Source organism: Gouania willdenowi, chromosome 1 (assembly GCF_900634775.1).
Source record: "Gouania willdenowi chromosome 1, fGouWil2.1, whole genome shotgun sequence".
Taxonomy (NCBI): domain Eukaryota; kingdom Metazoa; phylum Chordata; class Actinopteri; order Blenniiformes; family Gobiesocidae; genus Gouania; species Gouania willdenowi.
Window position 1 is genome coordinate 15,970,336 of NC_041044.1, and position 18,759 is coordinate 15,989,094.

Consider the following 18,759-nt stretch of genomic DNA (forward strand, 5'->3'; position numbering starts at 1 on the left):
ACTTCTGCTGAAATAAAGATTTGTTTATTTATATGTTTTGTAGTAATAAGCCACGCCCACTTTGACCAATCGCGATTAACTTTGAGATACGGTCCCAGGAGCGACCCAAGGTCATACCCACCAAACTTGGTAAAAATTGGTTGTGCCATTTAGGAGATATACATTTCTCATAATTGCAGTGCCCCCTAGAGGCCTAAGTTATTCAAATTTGGCTCATACCCCCACAGTCTCATGGCAACCAAGGATCTCTGAATTGGTGGCGTTAGCAATTATTTTGACCAACATACGCAACAGTTTGCATTTTAATAGCTGGCAAGAAAACTTTACTCGTTAATATTTTGCGCAAATTTTGCCTGAACAAATTTTTTTGCTGAGCTGTAGATCAGGTCCAAATGAAGACTCTACGTGCCAAGTTTTACGTTGATTGGACAAAACCCCAAAAAGTAGGTTTTTGATATGTAGTGACTTACAAAGAGCAATGTGCTGTGGGAGTGGGTGTGGCCTATGTCAGAAAATGCGACTCTATATAGGGAACATGTGGATATGAATTTTATGAAGATGTGAATTAAATTGTGAAAGTTAAAGGCCAAAATGTTTTTGCTATTATAGCGCCACCTAGTGGCGCAATTTTTGGTATGGGTGGTCTGTGTGGTCTTCTATATCTACCCTGTAAAATTCACTGCCCTCAACATAATAATTCAGCAGAAATAAATGTTTGTTTATTTATATGTTATGATGTAATAAGCCACGCCCACTTTGACCAATCGGAATTAACTTTGAGATATCACCTCAGGAGGGACCCAAGATCATACCCTCCAAATTTGGTAAAAATTGGTCTTGCCAATTAAGAGATAAATATTCGTAATTTGTAGCGCCCCCTAGTGGCCTACATCATTCAAATTTGGCGCATACCCTCACAGTCACATGCCAACAATGGATCTCAGATTTGGTGTTGTTAGCATTAATTTTGACCGAGATACGCGCCAGTTCGCATTTTTATTGCTAGCTAGAAAATTTTACTCGTTAATAATTTGCGCATAATTTACCAGAACAAACTCATTTTGATAACTGTATATCACGTCCAACTGAAGACTCTACGTGCCAAGTTTCACGCTGATTGGACAAATCCCCAAGGAGGATTTCGAAAAAGTAGGTTTTCCAGTTTTTGCAATTTTGCTCCAAAAAAAGTTAGGCGGAAATGGGCGTGGCCTAGCCCAGGTGATTCAGTGCTATTCAAGGAATCTGTGGATATGAAGGTTTTAAATTTGCAACAAACGGTGTGGGAGTTATTGACCAAAATGCGTTGACCTTTGCTATAGCGCCACCTGCTGGCGGATATTTGTGAATTTTTGCATCCAAGGTCCCCTGGGGGTTTTGGACCCAACCACCAAAGGGCACCGCCCTACCTTGCAGGGTTTAGCCTGCAGCACCACTTTTACCCAAGGAAACATAATAATAAATATTATAATAATAAAAATCCTTACGATTACAATAGGGTTCCTTGCACCGCTGGTCCTAGGAACCGCGTATGCTTACATACGCGGTTCCCTGGTCCCGCGGGCTTGGCCCCCTAAATAGATAAAACACATTTTATATTACTTTACTTACATCAATTTATAAGGCAAATATAGAAAGCTTAGTCAAATTAAATGAAATTACTGGTTGATTTAACGAAAAATAATATCTTCATTGCGTTACAGCAGAAGTTTTCAACCTTGGGGTCGGGACCCCATTTGGGGTCGCGAGACACCAGACGCCTTTAAAAAACTGAGGGTTTTTTTTTTTTTTAAATTACAATTTCAGCCCATTTTTCTTATTTTTACCCTTTTTATGCAACTACACCAAACTTGCCATATTTTATTTATTTAACACTTTTTCTTGCCATATCTTTGCTCTTTTTAATGCATTTTTGCTACATTACTCCCATTTCTGCCACTTCTCCATCAAATTTAAATGCTTTTTCTGCAATTTTTTCCATTTTCAAGATACCCTTTCCACCAATTTTCCCACCTGTCACATATGTTGACCCATTATTGTCACTTTTAACCTCTTTTCACCATATTTCATGCTTATTTTTGCCAATTTAACCACATTCATGTTTTGTCATGGCCAGTTTAAACTAATTATTCCTACTTTTAAGTCAATATTGACACTTTGAACCCTTCTTACTGCTTTTTCTGTCAGTTTTTTTTTTTTGCCTACTCTAATTTGACACTTTTAACCAATGTCTGTGGTTTATAAAAGCCCATTTCACCTCTCCAATCTCTGAACATTTATTTTGGGGGTCGTGGGCTGAAAAGTTTGAGAGTCATTGCTTTAGGGGAGCATAAACTGCTATTTCAAACAACAGGAAGGAAGTTTGACAGTCATTACCAGTAGTAATTTAGGTTGAACTACATCTTAATTACACATCAGTGTAATTTGAGTGAGAAAAAAAAACAGTCTGCTGTAGATTGTCCACTAGATTTTTAGGCTGCTTTGATATCCAGAGCTACTCAGCAATGTTCCATTTCTGCAGAACATGTACAGGAAATTAAGGTCATCATTGTATTTCTTTTAAATGCCTTTAAACGGTATCTTCACACCGTTGAGCTCCAACACCTCGTGTAATTTAATTTGAGGCAGGTAATGGGTGCCTCGATATGACATTTTTGTACTTGACACAATATAAATAAAGTGAAATTGAAGTAAACATTCAAACTTGTGGGTTACCAATGAGGAAAGACACATGAAATAAGAAGATGTTGGCACAACACTGCCCACTTTTTCGCCTGTGATACGATACCTATATTGTAGCCTTAAATACTTGCCTAAATCGATCTGATATCTGTACGACTTTAATACCTGTTAATGAACGGTAGTGTGAAACGTTAGAAAAGGCTTAATCAAGTGATATTACTCAAAGAGAACATTCGTCAAACTTAGCATCACTGACCTATTTATTATAAATATAATTTTTTTTTTTTGTCAAATATTTTTTATTGGCTTTTACATTGGGAAGGTACAACGCAAAAATATACCAGATGTGCGTCAGTGGTAACCCCACAATTGGATCAAACTTGTTACAGTAGAACACAACATGAATCCAGGGAGCATTAAAGGACAAGTCACCCTTCCCTGACGAGGCAAATCATTCAATCACGGCCATTCACACCACAAACAACAAGGTGGACAAGACAATCACAAGTCTTGGGTTAAATAATTACAGTTAAAAAAAAAAAAAAAAAGGGGGGGAGGGATTTTCACAACAACAAAATTAAAACAAGGAATGGAAAGAAAATCAAATGAATAAATAAATAAGACAATCAACAACTCAGTTCATTGTGTTTCAGCTTCAATGTGCAAAGTATCTATATGTAGTAAAACAGGTCCCCAGATTTTATAAAAGACCTGTAAGGAACCGTTCAGGGAGAATCTGATTTTCTCAAGTCCCACACATCGCAAAATCTCCTGAATCCATCTATTATGTGTAGGTGGGGATACATGCGTCCATTTGAGGAGGATGAGCCTCCTCGCAAGCAAGGTAGTGAAAGCAATAATATGTTGTGAGGTTTTAGGCCAATCAAGTGATGGGGGCAATCCAAAAAGAGCGACAAGAGGGTCAGGGTTTACTGTGCGACTAAGGATCGTTCCCAACGTGTCGAAAACGGCACGCCAAAATTCTAAAAGTTTGGGGCACGACCAAAACATGTGCATGTGATCAGCTGGTCCGAGTTTACATCTGTTACAGGAGTCCGCTCTATCTGGATAAATCCTAGCTAACCTTGCATTGGTGAAGTGGCTCCTGTGCAGGATCTTGCACTGTAGGAGTTTGTGCCTAGCGCATATTGAGGATGTGTGAACGAGATTAAGGGTACTGCTCCATTGTTCATCAGATATAGTTATCTGGAGATCTCGATCCCAGACAGCTCTCAGGGAATCCAGGGAGGTCGGGTTCATTCTAAAAATTCAATCATATAAGATTGAAGTTTGGGACTTCTGCGTTATTTTTAGATGAAGAAGGGAATCCATCAAGGTCTCAAGGGGGCAATTGGGAAAGTGAGTGAACTGGTTTTGCAAAAAATGCCGGATCTGGAAAAAACGAAATAAATGAGACTGAGGGAGAGTGAATTTTCTTGACAAGTCTGCGAATAAAGGGAAAATACCATCAATATAGAGGTCTTCAAGAGTCTATAGACCCTTGTTTGACCAAGATTCAAATGCAAGGTCGGAACAAGATGGGAGGAATAAAGGGTTTCGGAAGACTGGGGCTAATTTCGATAAGGAATGTAGACCAAATTGTTTCCTAAATTGACTCCAAATTTTTAAGGTCTCAGAAACAATGGTGTTCTGAGCTACACGTTTGGTTGGTAGGGGTAACTGTGAGCAAACGATTGACCATAATGCATTAGGTGAGGAGGCTAGTTCCATGACGGCCCATAGAGGACGCTCCTTGGGAGCAACCTTAACGTTCCAGAAAAGGACTTTATTGACATTGCTAGCCCAATAGTAACGGCGAAGGTCCGGTAAGGCCAAACCTCCAAGAGATTTAGGAAGTTGGAGAGTCGACCTCTTTATGCGAGCTCGTTTGTTACACCATAAAAATGAGTTAATTAACTGATCAAGGGTGGAAAAAAAAGATTTGCGGACAAATACCGGGACATGGTCAAAAATATAAAGAAAACGGGGGAGAACTGTCATCTTGACTAGATTGACACGTCCCACAAGAGACAAGGGAATAGTAGACCACCTAGCGAAATTCGATTTACAGCGCTCGAGTAGTGGTAGGAAATTTTTAGCAAATAATTCGGAGAGTGATTTCGTCACAATAATGCCAAGGTATTTTAATCCTAGGGTCGCCTTTCTAAATGAAAAAAGGGAGGATGGGAGGTTCTCTGCAGAGGAGTTAATTGGAAGGTACTCACTTTTGTGCAGGTTAATTTTATAGCCAGACAACCCTCTGAAATGTTCTAAAATATCTAAGATAGCAGGGATGGATGAAGTTGGGTTGGCGACATAAAGCAGAAGGTCATCTGCGTATAGAGATAGTTTGTGAGAGATACCAAATCTAGAAATCCCTTCAAATTTCCTTTCATTACGAAGCCATAGGGCTAAGGGTTCGACTGCAAGAGCAAACAGGGACGGAGAAAGAGGACATCCCTGCCGGGTGCCACGGAATAAGGAAAATGATTTTGATTTTATTCCATTAATATTAATACTAGCCACGGAGGAGGTGTAAAGAAGCTTAATCCATGATATGAAGTTAGGGTTGAAACCAAATTTATGTAAATATAATTTTTTTAAATGTATTTATTAAATATAACATTTTAATATTTAATATAGAATAATCTACAATTGCAAAAAAAAATTAAAAAAAATTAGAAGACCCTGAAAAATAACGTCAATAAATGCGACAAAAACAGAAAATCATATTTTTACAACTGAGTAGAATACATTTTTCTTTAAAAATCACAAGAAAGACAAATTGTGTGTGTGTGTGTGTGTGTGTGTGTGTGTGCGTGTGAGTGTGTGTGAGTGTGAGGGGTAGATGACGGGGCTAATGACGCATTTACAGTATGTTGAGCTCAGTGATCATATGATACCATTACTGTTTGTTTTCAATTACAATGTATCTTTACAGTTAATTGTATATTTTGAATACTGTCCATTTCAAAATGTTTAATGTGTATTTGTATGCATGTGTCCTTTTTCTTTGCTTCTGTACCAAAATACCTTAATTCATATTTGTATAATAACGTTGGTGATCACCATTTCTGTATCTGGATGTCATACCCAAATATTTTGTCACGGAGTGCTTTTTAGGAGATTTTATTTGCAGGCCAATATAATTTGATTAAATTAAATCAATATAATTCCAATTTTCAGACTGATATATGTTATCAATGACAAATTGAGAAACCCTGAACACACCACTACTGTTGTTACTGTATTGTTTATATGTACATCTTTCATATTATGATGTGAAAGAGCTAATAAAAAAAAGATTGTTTTTTATCATCTTTAAAAAACAAAGCTACCTTTTGTTTGAACTGGAGTCAAGAACACGTTTTATGAAAAGCTAGAACTGGAAATGTGACATTTTATTGCAATAATAAAAACCACCTGTTACACCTAAAACCTATTTATAGCTATATTACTATTGTGCTAGTATATTGTAATTATCAGACAGTAATCAGGAAAGAAACACACCATTTCACACATTCATTCATCTGGACTGTATTCCATTGTGCATTAGACACCAAGTCTGGGTGTTTCTACACAGGAAGACTGTCTGTCACAGTCCAGATGGACAAACAAACAGAGAGAATAGAGAAGATGAAAAGCTGGTGTGTGCACTTCTGGTGGTTTTGGTGTGTGTCTGTGATCTTAACTTACATCCGAGGCTGGTCCCTTGTCGGCCCCCGGACAGGAAAAGGTAACAAATTCATGACAGCGCTTATGAACCACAAAACAGCACACTGAGGAAAAAAGAGAGAGAGAAAACTAAATACACACACGTCACATCAGTCAGCAGACAATAAACTTTTCATTTTTATCAATTCACAAGTGCTGCTTTCCATATCTGGCTTTATCTCATCTGTATAAATGTTCTCCATTAGAATTGATGTCTCCTAATCACAGCCTTAACATTAAGACTGCCCCATGAATCGGTCCATGAGAGCAGCTTTAAATGGCAGCAGGCTTGGCACCTGTTGATTTGACTGCAGGGTCCCACCTGCTGCCGTGCCCAACATCATGCATCATGCATACATCGATTTCACTCTCAGCCAAATAACACAACCTCTGGGTGGGGTAATAATCAGAATCAAGTCATTCAGATGTCTGTGGCTTTATTCATCAACACGTCATCCATACTTTGGTATTAACATGGTCAGTTCACATACAGACGCATGACAGCATAAACAGGAAAAGCCCTGTTGTTAATTGTTAAAAATTGTGATGTACTATCACCAGTTTAATTATAAGTTATATAGTTTAACTTTAGAGCATGTATTCCTTAACAAACCAGGAACCAATTACCCCAAAAATCTCACATTAGCAAAATGTTCAATATGTTCCAAGGATGCACCAATCGATCGGTGATCAGCCGATCATTGCATATGAAACCGATCTTTTCCACCGATCTTTTCCCCCTACGCAAACGTCTTAAAGTCTGTAATAAAGTCAGCCACTGTCCCCTTCTGCTGTGAGATGACTGACAGGCCCCGCCCACCAAGTTATGTGTGCATGTACGTGCATGCGCATGGGTTTGCTACACAGGATAACACACAGAGCACCATCAACCTAGCATGTCCGCAGTAATACACAAAAAAGAGAGCAAAGGATCGCAATTTGTAATTCCTGTAACGCAAAAATAACACACGCACACACACGTTCGTCCTTCTAAAAAAAGAAGGACGGAAGCTACTTAATCTACCTCCAAGTTTCTGTCTCATGTATTTAATCATACTTCCGGTGGCACTATTTTTAAGCTATACATGGTTGGAGACAGTTCTTGAAAAATCCACAGCTTTAAAACAATAATGCGACCACAGAGACCATTAAGTATTTACACATTTTGATGATGACTGGTGCAAAATACCCCCAGCCTGTGAGCCAGATAGCAAAATAATAGGTGACATGTAGGAGGTAGCAGCACACCTTTGGATGAGAGATCATCCATGCTGAGCAGAGCTCAGAGGGAGAGAGGAAAGGCATTTATGAGAGAGAAAATGTCGCTATGTACGGGGTTGATGTTCCCAGCAGCGCACACTCGACCAGAGCATGTGTGGAACTCATTGATAATGTGGCGATGGTGGATAAAACAATAAAAAAAAACGGGGTAAGCAGTGACATTCTGCATGTCTGGAAGGAAGAGGAAGTTGCGTGTGTGTAAACTGACGGGAGAGAAAGTTGGAGGAACGCCAAAATACAGTAAGAAATACATTCAACTCTGAACCAGATAGTAAAATAATAATAATTTTGCCATCAAAAGCCCGGTCTCAGTGTTTTTTTTTTTTAAATGTTTTATATGAGGAAAAAAAATGTTCAGATGTTAGAGTTGTCACTAAAGCAAAAAAAAAAATTGCTTTAAAGTCACTGACAGGGTTTTTGTTTTTTAGAAAAAGGCTGTTTTCTCAGCTTTTTGCTCTGAAACTGAAGATTTGTGTAAAACTTGCTCTATTCAACGGCTGATTAAAAAAGAACGAAATGAGCCAGGAACAAATGTTTGTTTTTTATGAAAGTAGAGGGTTCAATCTTTCAGAATCTGGTGTCAGATTTCAGATAGTCATAGTAGAAAATATTTTGTGGGTCTTTAAAATCAGTCAAAATGCTCAAAAACGGCTGGCACTGAGGGGGGTAGAAAATCTAAAAATGGCTGGAACTGAATGAGTAAAAAAACCCAGTAAACCTAATGAAATGCAAACATTCAGCTGAGAATGCTCTGCATATGCCTACATTTGCATTATTTATAGCAGTGAATACAAAGCTGGAGACGCTAGTGAAAATGATAGAGTGATTAGGAGGAAGAGTCTGCGTCTTCAACCTCTCAGCTGTTAACCTCTCGGTTGCCAAAAATCTTGCACCAGTTAATGTGATGGCTGAAAGGGAGCTGGAACACGTAGGAAATTCATACACAACAAGCATTCCATCCAATTGTCTAATGATTACATGATCTCTGGAAAGAAATCCACTGTGTAAACATCTAAAAACCAAATAAATATTATCAGCACATCATAAATTGGAGGTATTTTTACAATCTAGGGCAAGGGTCACCAACCTTTCTGAAACAGAGTGTAGAACTTATTGTTTTTACTTCTTATTTTGGTTTTATACATCCCTGTTTTGGAAGAAAAAAAAGTAATGAGGTCTTGTATTTAAAATGAATCAATCTTGTTATGACTGTTTTAGGACAAGATGTACAGGAACAAATACAGATGTGGAATGTATGCATGTATGAATGCACTGTAATCCTCTGATTCTTTTTATTCCTTCTTATTTTCATTCTGTCCAGGGACTGCAGATGAGAAATAGCATTTTGGCTAATTCTGGTATATTTTTGATATTGGTATTAATGTACACTGCCCCTGTTAAATAAACCAATGAATAAAAATTTAAATCCACCTTGCGTTAAAAGAAGTGATTGCGATTAAATATGCAATTATTTTTTCAAGGGCCTCTTGTCATGTATTTTTCAATAAACACAAGCAATAAATCCATTTGTTTCATAATAAACAATTTCAGATTTATTTATACTTTAAATAAATATAAAATATTAATTTTAAAACACAGATTACAACAATAAAGCAAACAAATCTGTGGCTTTACCTCTTCAACATATCTAACTAACTTCACGTTTCATGAAACATGTAACCATGTGGACTGCACTTCTTAAAGACTCTCTGAACTGAACAAGAAAAAATAAAATCAAAATTGCAGCCTTTGTGATTAGAAAATCGCATTTTATGATAACACAATAAAATCGCAAATGCAATGAATCGTTCAGCCCTAGTTTGGTGCAAGCAATAATTGCCTGTAGCATATTTTGGCTCTTGTATATTTTGATGTGTAATTTAAATATAAATTGTGAGTATCTGTTTCTGGAACATCATACGTCATTTATGACTCAAAATGTGGGGATTTTGTGCTCAAAGGTAAACAGTCAGCGGCAGATTTAGCAGACATTCAGTGATAAACCTGAATTAGCTTTAGCTTACCAGCTCAGTCAAAGTCAGATTCATAAAAAGTAGGCTTTTAAATTTTGATCAGTCGTTCTCCTCACACAAGGGCGTGGACATAACCAACACTGGAAATCCATTTGGATAGATGAGACGGATCTTATGGTACATGCTTCTCTGCAGCAGCTGACTATGTGGTTTAGCTTCACATGGCTGAAGCTTTTTTTTTTTCTCTCTCTCTCCTTTATATATCATGCACATTGCAGATCCTAACCACTTCCACTCGACAATGACCGAAACTAAATAAATACGTCAACATTATGAATCAAGTATCAGTGCACTGTTAGAAGAATAGTTAAAGTGCGCACGCACACGCAAACGCGCTTTATTTCTTGCTTATTCAACCTCTCATTACACTTTCATGAGGCACTGGAACAACTGGAGGCACTTCCTGTGGATTCTAACACTTTAAGCAAAAGTGCTGCTTTAGTGTGATTTTAATTCCAGTTACTACAGACCAGGGTCGGTGTCAATTATAATCGTAGTTGATAATTATTTACAATTATAGCATAATTATAATCATAAATAATTGAAAATGTAAGTTGCTGTTGTAATTATAATGGAATTGTAATTAAGCTCAGAAAATTGACTTATTATTTCTGACAGTATTTGTGCTTAGTTGAATTTGAACTTTAGTAATTGAGAAAGTAATTGTAATTAACTTTCAGTGGTAAAATCATTATTTTAATTTACATTGTAATTGGGGAAAAATGCCAGTCACCGTAATCATAATTGAGTTGTAATTGAACATGCATAATTGAAGACGTAATTGTATTTGAAAAATGGAATTGACCCCAACCCACTTACAAACACACAACGAGAACAATAATGATTGAACTACCGCTGCACACTGACTAAAAAGGGGAGCCGAATGATAGGAGGAGCAGAAAGAGGAACGGAGGGAGAACAAAGCAGAAGGATGAAGGCCTGCCTTTGGATTTCTTTCTTTATTAATCACTCAGATCCTTTAAAGGACTATTTGAGGGCTCTGAGGTAGTTAAAACCAGATTCAGATTTTGCCATGCTGGCCTAATGCAGTCATGGGCAACAAGCGGCCCGGGGGCCACATGTGGCCCTCACTCTAATTTTGTGCGGCCCCCAAAACAAATCTCCAAAAATTGTAATTCAGAAAATAACGGCCAACAAAATACACAAAAAATTCCCAAAACACACAAATCAACCTCAAATCGACTCATAAAACACCAAATGACAACAAAGACAGACACAACAACCACTTAAACAAATACAACACATTACAGAATAGCTTCAAAGACTGACCAAAACTGCACAAAATGACAGAAAAGTATAGAAAACAAAAAAAAAAATGCACAAAGTGACCTCTAAATGCACAAATCAACAACAAAAATGCAGAAAAATACACAAAATTATAGCAAGAACACAAAAGAATGAAAAAAACACACATACTGACACCAAAAACAGAAAAATGACTAAAAACAACAAAACCACAGACAACCCCCCCCCCCGTGTTAATTCTCAGATTGGTTATTATTCTAATGTTGATAGTAATGTAACCATCGGATCAAATACAATCACATTTTTGTGGCCCCCACTGTGATAGGGTTGCCCATCCCTGGCCTAATGGTTCCTCGACAGAAGAAAAAACGTGTGTGTTTTTGTGTGTGTGTGCAGGGAGAGAGGGAGGGATTGGGGGGGGGGGCTGCACAGCTGGGTTTGAGGCAGTGTGAGGGGGTGGAGATTCATTGGTGTGTTTGGAGCATGTCTGAGAAACAGCAGCAGAGCCACAGCAGCACAACAGCAAAGAATGCGGCAGGTCTTGAAGGCCTTCTGTCCATAAATCTGCTCTGTCACATCCACACACACTAACACACACACTCATGTATATACTAGCACATGTACACAGCACTGAAAGATGGGCCTAGTGACCTGGTGACGAGGTCTTCGCTCTGTTGCCCAGCAACCAGGCTGAACCCCCTCAGCGGAGCCTGCACGCACCGCCCTGTTTTTCTGACTGACAGAGTAAAGGGCAAATAAGAGCCCGTCTGAACTGGATTCCTGCGACAAACATGCATGCGTGACAGTGGGAAGACACTTTCACATTGACAGGAGAAGAGCTGAGAAAACTCCTCCATTTTGGACAATCACCAGACGACCAAGCAGAGAGAGAGAAACTCATCGCTGAGGCTTTTCATCACATAAAACATCAAAGATCAGAATGAAAGGCCCACCAAAGACTAGTCTGTGGCTAATACTGTGTTCATGACAGACTGTAATTATAGCTATCTGCTCCATTCTGTCTTTTTTACTAAAGTCCTAAACACAGTTCGCACTACGTTCAGTCACTATTAGCTCTGTTTGAATCAGTAATCACAGCAGACGATTGTGGTTTTTTTTCTACATGGTCATAACCCCAGTGACAGCAAAGTAAAAATCAATGACGACTGGCTCACCTGTCATCCAGTCAATAACAGATACAATTCTAACTCCCTGTTGGGTGATGATCACAACTTAACATCCACCGCAGACCTCCATCTCAATCAAAAGACAGCGTTGACTGAAAAGTGGCGGTTTTTAGAGGACAGTCAGCACTAAGACATTAGTTATGGCCAGATGACCACCTGATCATTGATTTTTAACTATCGGAGAGAAGAAATGTCACTCTTTGATAAGTCCACTGTGTTAATTACTGTAGATATTTGCTTCATTATAAGCACACTGCACAGTCCTATTTTTTGTTGTGTTTAATAATCCAACACTTTAGGTCTTTTCTTCCCAAGTAAACTTTGATTTTTGCCGCTATTTTTGAGACAATTATAAGAAAAAATGTTGGCAACATTTTTGAATCATTGTACTTTCCATTTTTCCGTGTATATACATACTGTAGTTTGTTTTCCTGCTTCTACTGCTTATCATTGTAGCTTATCAGTTATTTTGTAGGTTTTTACGTGATGTCTACATTTCCAAAGAATATTTTAGAGCAGGGGTTCTCAACTGGTCTCACCCTGGGACCCACGTTTTGCCACGATCATCAAATCGCGAGCCACTTTTTTTTTTAAGAATTAAGTTTTCAAAAATAGCTGTTGAAAGAACACACATATATACAAAACAAAAAACATCCATCCATCCATCTTCATACCCGCTTATTCCCGTTTATCAGGGTCGCGGGGGTCTGCCGGTGCCAATCTCCGGCTCTCATAGGGCGCTGGGCGGGGGTACACCCTGCACAGGGCGCCAGTAACAAAAAACAGAAATCTATATATTTTCCTGTGCAACATGCATTTCACAGCATGCGTATCAAAAGAAAAGTTTCTTTCAAAATAAAAGACAAGTCCAACATGAGAGACATTAAGTATTAATTTATTTATTTTTGACCAGCTGTCTGCGACCCACCCAGTACAGGTCTGTGACCCACTTTTGGGTCCCACCCACCAGTTGAGAATAACTGTTTTAGAGTTTGAAATAAAAAATGCACATATTTATTACTGCTTCAATGTATAAAAAAGAAACTCTGATTTTTTGTGACTGGAATACGTGGACCTCGCACTTTGAAACGAAATAAAAAAAAGCAATCAGAACCATTTTTTCCCCTTTTATTTACAATCATGCGTGGATATACCTCCATTGCATATTTTAAGGTAATATCACAAACAGGCTTTTTCCCTAAAAACCATTGACAATGTCTAGCAAGCGAGCAAACAGACCAATATGTCAAATCTTGCTTACAATCTTGTGCAACATGAGCAGCTTGACTAGTGATCATGGAATCCTGTGTGTGAAATGACTGCAAAGCTTCATCTGAAGTGTGTTTTTAATACGTTGTGATGAACAAGCGGTTCAGATTATTATGACTGCATTCAAAACAAATCCAAAAAAAGGCAACGGCATAAATACAGGTTTAGCTGTTGGTGTATTAGCATAACTGGTGATGATTTTACCTCATGACACATCACTGCAGAAGCATTACACCTCCAATCTAGAGTTGTCACGATACCAAAATGAGTACCACAATACTATACCAGACAAAGTATCAGAGTTCCGGGTAATATCGCGATACTGAAGCCTTTTTTTAGGGGGCCAAGTCCGTGGGGCCAGGGAACCCTATTTTAATCGTTCCGATTATTATTGTTACCTTTTATAGTTCCGTTTGTAAAAGTGGTGCTGCAGGTTGGTGGGTGGGTCCAAAACCCCCAGGGGACCTTGGACGCAAAAATTCACATATATCCGCCAGCAGGTGGTGCTATAACAAAGCTCAATGCGTTTTGGCCCATAACTCCCACACCGTTTGTTTCACATTTAAAACCTTTATATCCACAGATTCCTTGAATAGCACTGAATCACCTGAGCTAGGTCACACCCATTTCCACCTGAACTTCTGTCGGAGCAAAATCACAAAAACTAAAAAACCTACTTTTACGAACTCGTCCTTGGGGTTTTGTCCAATCACCGTGAAAATTGGCACGTAGAGTCTTGAGTTGGACTTGATCTAAAATTATCAAAATAATTTTTTTCGGGGAAAATATGCACAAATTATTAATGAGTAAAGTTTTCTAGCTAGCTATGAAAACTCGGTCAAAATAAATACTAACAACACCAAATCTGAGAACCTTAGTTGGCATGTGACTGTGAGGGTATGAGCCAAATTTTAATAATGTAGGCCACTAGGGGGCGCTGCAAATAACAAACATTTATAGCTCTTAAATGGCAAGACCAATTTTTACCAAAGTTGGTGGGTATGATCTTGGGTCCCTCCTGAGGCGATATCTCAAAGTTAATTCCGATTGGTCAAAGTGGGCGTGGCTTATTACATCATAACATATAAATAAACAAACATTTATTTCAGCTGAATTATTATATTGAGGGCAGTGAAATTTACAGGGTAGATATAGAAGAACACACAGGCCACCCATACCAAAAATTGCAAAAACATTTTGGCCTCTAACTTTCACAATTTAATTCACATCTTCATGAAATTCATATCCACATGTTCCCTACATAGAGTCGCATCCACTGACATAGGCCATGCCCACTCCTACAGCACATTGCTCTTTGTAAGTCACGACATATCAAAAACCAACTTTTTCGAATTCCTCTTTGGGGTTTTATCCAATCAGCGTGAAACTTGGCACAGAGAGTCTTCAGTTGATTCTGATCTGAAGTTTAGCAAAGAATTTTGCTTGGGCAAAATATGTGCAATTTATTAACGAGTTAAATTTTCCAGCTAGCTATAAAAACACGAACTGGCGCATATCTCGGTCAAAATAATTGCGAACAACACCAAATCTGAGATCCTTGGTTGGCATGTGACTCCGGGGGTATGAGCCAAATTTGAATAAATTAGGCCCCTAGAGGGCACTACAATTATGATAAATTTATATCTCCTAAATGGCACAACCGATTTTTAACAAATTAGGTGGGTATGACCTTGGGTCGTTCCTGGAACCGTATCTCAAAGTTAATTGCGATTGGTCAAGGTGGGCGTGGCTCATTACTACATAACATATAAATAAACAAACCTTTATTTCAGCTGAAGTAAATGGACTAAATGGACTAGATTTATATAGCGCTTTATCACCACACTGAAGCAGTCTCAAAGCGCTTTACATATCAGCTCGTTCACCCAATCACTCTCACATTCACACACCAGTGGGACAGGACTGCCATGCAAGGCGCTAGTCGACCACTGGGAGCAACTTAGGGTTCAGTGTCTTGCCCAAGGACACTTCGACACAGTCAGTTACTGGGATCGAACCCCCAACAGAAAACAACCCTCTACCACCTGAGCCACGGTCGCCCGTGAAATATTATGTTGAGGGCTGTGAAATTTACAGGGAACACACAAATCACCTATACCGAAAAGTGCACCACAAGGGGGTGCTATAATGAGTGCAAACACATTTTGGCCAGCAACTTTCACATTTTAAATCACATCTTCCAAAACTTCATATCCACCTGTTCACAGCAAATGGAATGTTGGCCTGTGTTCTGACGCTGGCCACGAGCCCATCACCCTTCGTGACATACTTCCACGGGCTCCGTGAAACCTGTGGGACGAGTCGCGTGGGAAGGCTTGGCCCCCTTTCATAACTGCTTGCAGTTCTAGTTATTATTTTTATGAACTGCAATGTATTTGTACAAGTTAGAAATACTTATAGTGTTGTTTGGTGCATGACAAGAGTACATGAACAATAGCATATAAGCAATAAAAAAAACTAATGAATAATTGAAAAAATAATCATTCAGTTTCCTTTGCACATCAATTTATGTTTAACTAATATAAATAATCAACTTAGGATAACAATCCACAGTAATTCACAATAATGCTTCTCCAACATAATAAACCATAGAGGATAAAATACAATAAACAGGAACTGATTCCCTGAGGAAACTATATTTGTATGCATTTTCTGGGTGACGTCACTGGTGTTTTATGAGATTGGATGTGATCCCTCCTTTGTATGTATATAATTTGTAAATATAATTTGTACATTGTAAATATCTCTGCAAATAAAAGAATAAAAATAAAAAAGATCGCTCTGAGTCTGTGCGGAAAAATACAAAAAGAGTGTTCCCACTTTTGGCCCCTATAGCTGGTGACAGCGCCTGCAAAGTAGATCTCCTATTGCTTTACCGTCGCTGCCTCGTTTAAAGACAAAATAGTTCCAAATGGGCCTTTTTGAGTTTGGTTTTTTAAGCAAAATTAGTGATGCCACTGACGACAACGCCGCCGCTGCAGACTCGCCGCTCGGGCCTGGTGCTTCTGCCATGTGTTGTCTCGTGTTTGTGACTGTAAGCCGTGCACACGTCCAGGTGAGACAGAACTTTAGCTTGTTGTTTGTTTTGAAGCGAGTTTCTGTCAAAGCGGAGTTGTCTTCATGGATTTTGTTCTTGCCGTCGGAAACACACGAACAGCTAATCGACTACAGACAGGCGGACCCAGCGTGCGGAAATAGCACATCATATCTCCGGACGTCACCAGTAACAGGCAAACAGCCAATAATTCAGCAGCTGTGGAGTTCGGTTGCCATGTTGGTATGCTTTCAAGTGAGGAGCATGCAGTGATCTTAGACTGTGCAGTGAGAAGCCAGGAGGAGAGTAGAGGCAGCCGCTACGTAGCGGAAACTGGCACTGGTAGTATCATAATCCACGGTAGTACCGTCGTGTAGAATTTCTAGTAAATTCTGAACCTAGGGGTGGGCGATATGGGAAAAATATCATATCACAACTTTTTCTTTGTGAAATCACAATTTTTTTCATTCAAATCATTTAGACTATTTTAAAGTTATTTACCAAAAAAAACAAATCACCAACGTAAAATCATCACCCTAAACAGAAAAAGGAATAAAAGATAATTTAGGACAAGGTAATTATCAATGATTTTTTTTAAAATTGTATGTAAGCAATTCATCAAACTGGTTCCTTGTACAATTAACATCAAACAAAAAGGCTGACAAATTATTTTAGTCACACAGTCTTTTTACTTTATTTAACTAAAGTAGTGTAGCATTAGCAACACTTGCTACATAACAAGACTGCAGACCAGTCTAGTGATTTCCATTTGTTACTGAGGTAACACACATATTAATAAAATCCAACTTTAAGCAGTGTTTAAACGCCTCATTTCACACAATTTAGGCCCTAACATCCTTTACAAAAAACTTTACTACTTTGGTTACATTGGGCCTGGGTGATATGGACCAACATCCATATATCTATATTTTTCCTCAAAATGGCAATACGTGATATAAACTCAATTTATTTTTTTTCAATAGTTTTACAAGAAAAACAATAATGGGTCAAAGTCAGTGGAGAAAAATGCCACGAAGACCCTTTTATTAATCACTAGCAGCACAATATCAACATTTTGTATCACTTTTGACTTTTTATTTCATTAAGGCTGACGTGATTAAATTATGTAGTGTTGCTTTTTTCAGGGCAGCTCTGAGTTGATGAAAGTAGTTTTTAAAATAATCACATTCAGGACACTGTCTCTTTAAGAATATGGAAACAGCCCACGTAAGCTACAGCAGCAGCTCTCTGCTACAGCGCAGCGACAGAGAGTTAGTTATAGAAGAGAAACACATGCAGTGTTTTCTCAAACATATTTCGGTGCATCAACACTCAGAACTGATAAAGGATTTGGGGGAGTTTAATAGCCAGTAAAATCATTTAAATAGGGAAAGACAATGCAACAGAAACAAAAATGGGTAACAAACGAAATTGAGGACATTTTGAAACGCAAAATCGGAGTCCTTAGTAAGAGTAAACATGACACAGTAGTCAAGAAGTCATAACCTACACAAATACCAAAACCCTTGAGTGTGTTAAGTCCAGTGGATGTTACACTCGCAGGTGGTGCAACAGTCGTGGGCTTGTTGCGGATGGGCCGAGGTTGTGTAGTGTGCAATGTTCTTCTCTCTGCAGAAGAATGATGCTCCCCTCAGTGTAGACGCACGCACGAGTTGGCCCTGATAGCCCCCACTCTGTCCAGGATGAGGGAGCACGGCCATACACTGATTCTGGTGGCTCCACTTTGACCTGCCATGCACTGGCTGGCGGAGATTTACTAGTTGCAGCGTGCTCTTCACTGATGGCTCCCGCTGCCCAGGGACCTGCTGTCGCAGGCCACAGGCACAATTTTCTACCTGCACTCGGAGCGCCTGGTGCTGTTGGCCTGGCCCCTAAGTGGCTCAATCTGTCAGCCGTGGGACTCTTACAGAGTGTGATCTCCACTATACAGAGTGCCAAAGCCTCCTCCACTTGATCTCTTTATGATTGCAAGTGGAGGATTTTTGAGGGATGGTGTCTCCAGAGGAGTTACATCAGTGCCCAGTGGGAGTAATTTTGTCAGAACCTGATTGACAAGTACAAAGCCTTTCCACTGTGAAAGTATATTTGGCGGCGATCGCCACCTGTCATATACTGTAGGCTTTGGGGAGAAACCGGCAAGCCAGCACCCACTAATCTGCCGGTTTATAAAGGAAGCGCGCAGGCTCCTCCCCGTTTCCAGACCACTGGTATCACCGTAAGATCTAGCAGTGGTTCTGGAGGGACTTAGACGTTC

General features: G+C 39.0%; 1 protein-coding gene across 5 annotated transcripts in view; it reads right to left on the minus strand.

The window, feature by feature from the left end:
• The window catches only part of LOC114470730 (protein kinase C beta type), a 61,572-nt gene that overhangs the window by 32,200 nt on the left and 10,613 nt on the right, over nucleotides 1-18,759 (minus strand). For 4 of the 5 annotated variants that reach the window (XR_003674908.1, XM_028459082.1, XM_028459069.1 and 1 more), the window contains exon 3: nucleotides 6,376-6,458. The exons of the other annotated variant lie outside the window; for it this stretch is intronic. Coding sequence is in view for 3 of the 4 variants with exons in the window: in XM_028459082.1 (XP_028314883.1) it covers nucleotides 6,376-6,458 (83 nt within the window). In the remaining variant the exon portion in view is untranslated. The remainder of the gene's footprint in view (nucleotides 1-6,375; nucleotides 6,459-18,759) is intronic. 5 annotated transcript variants of the gene reach the window in all.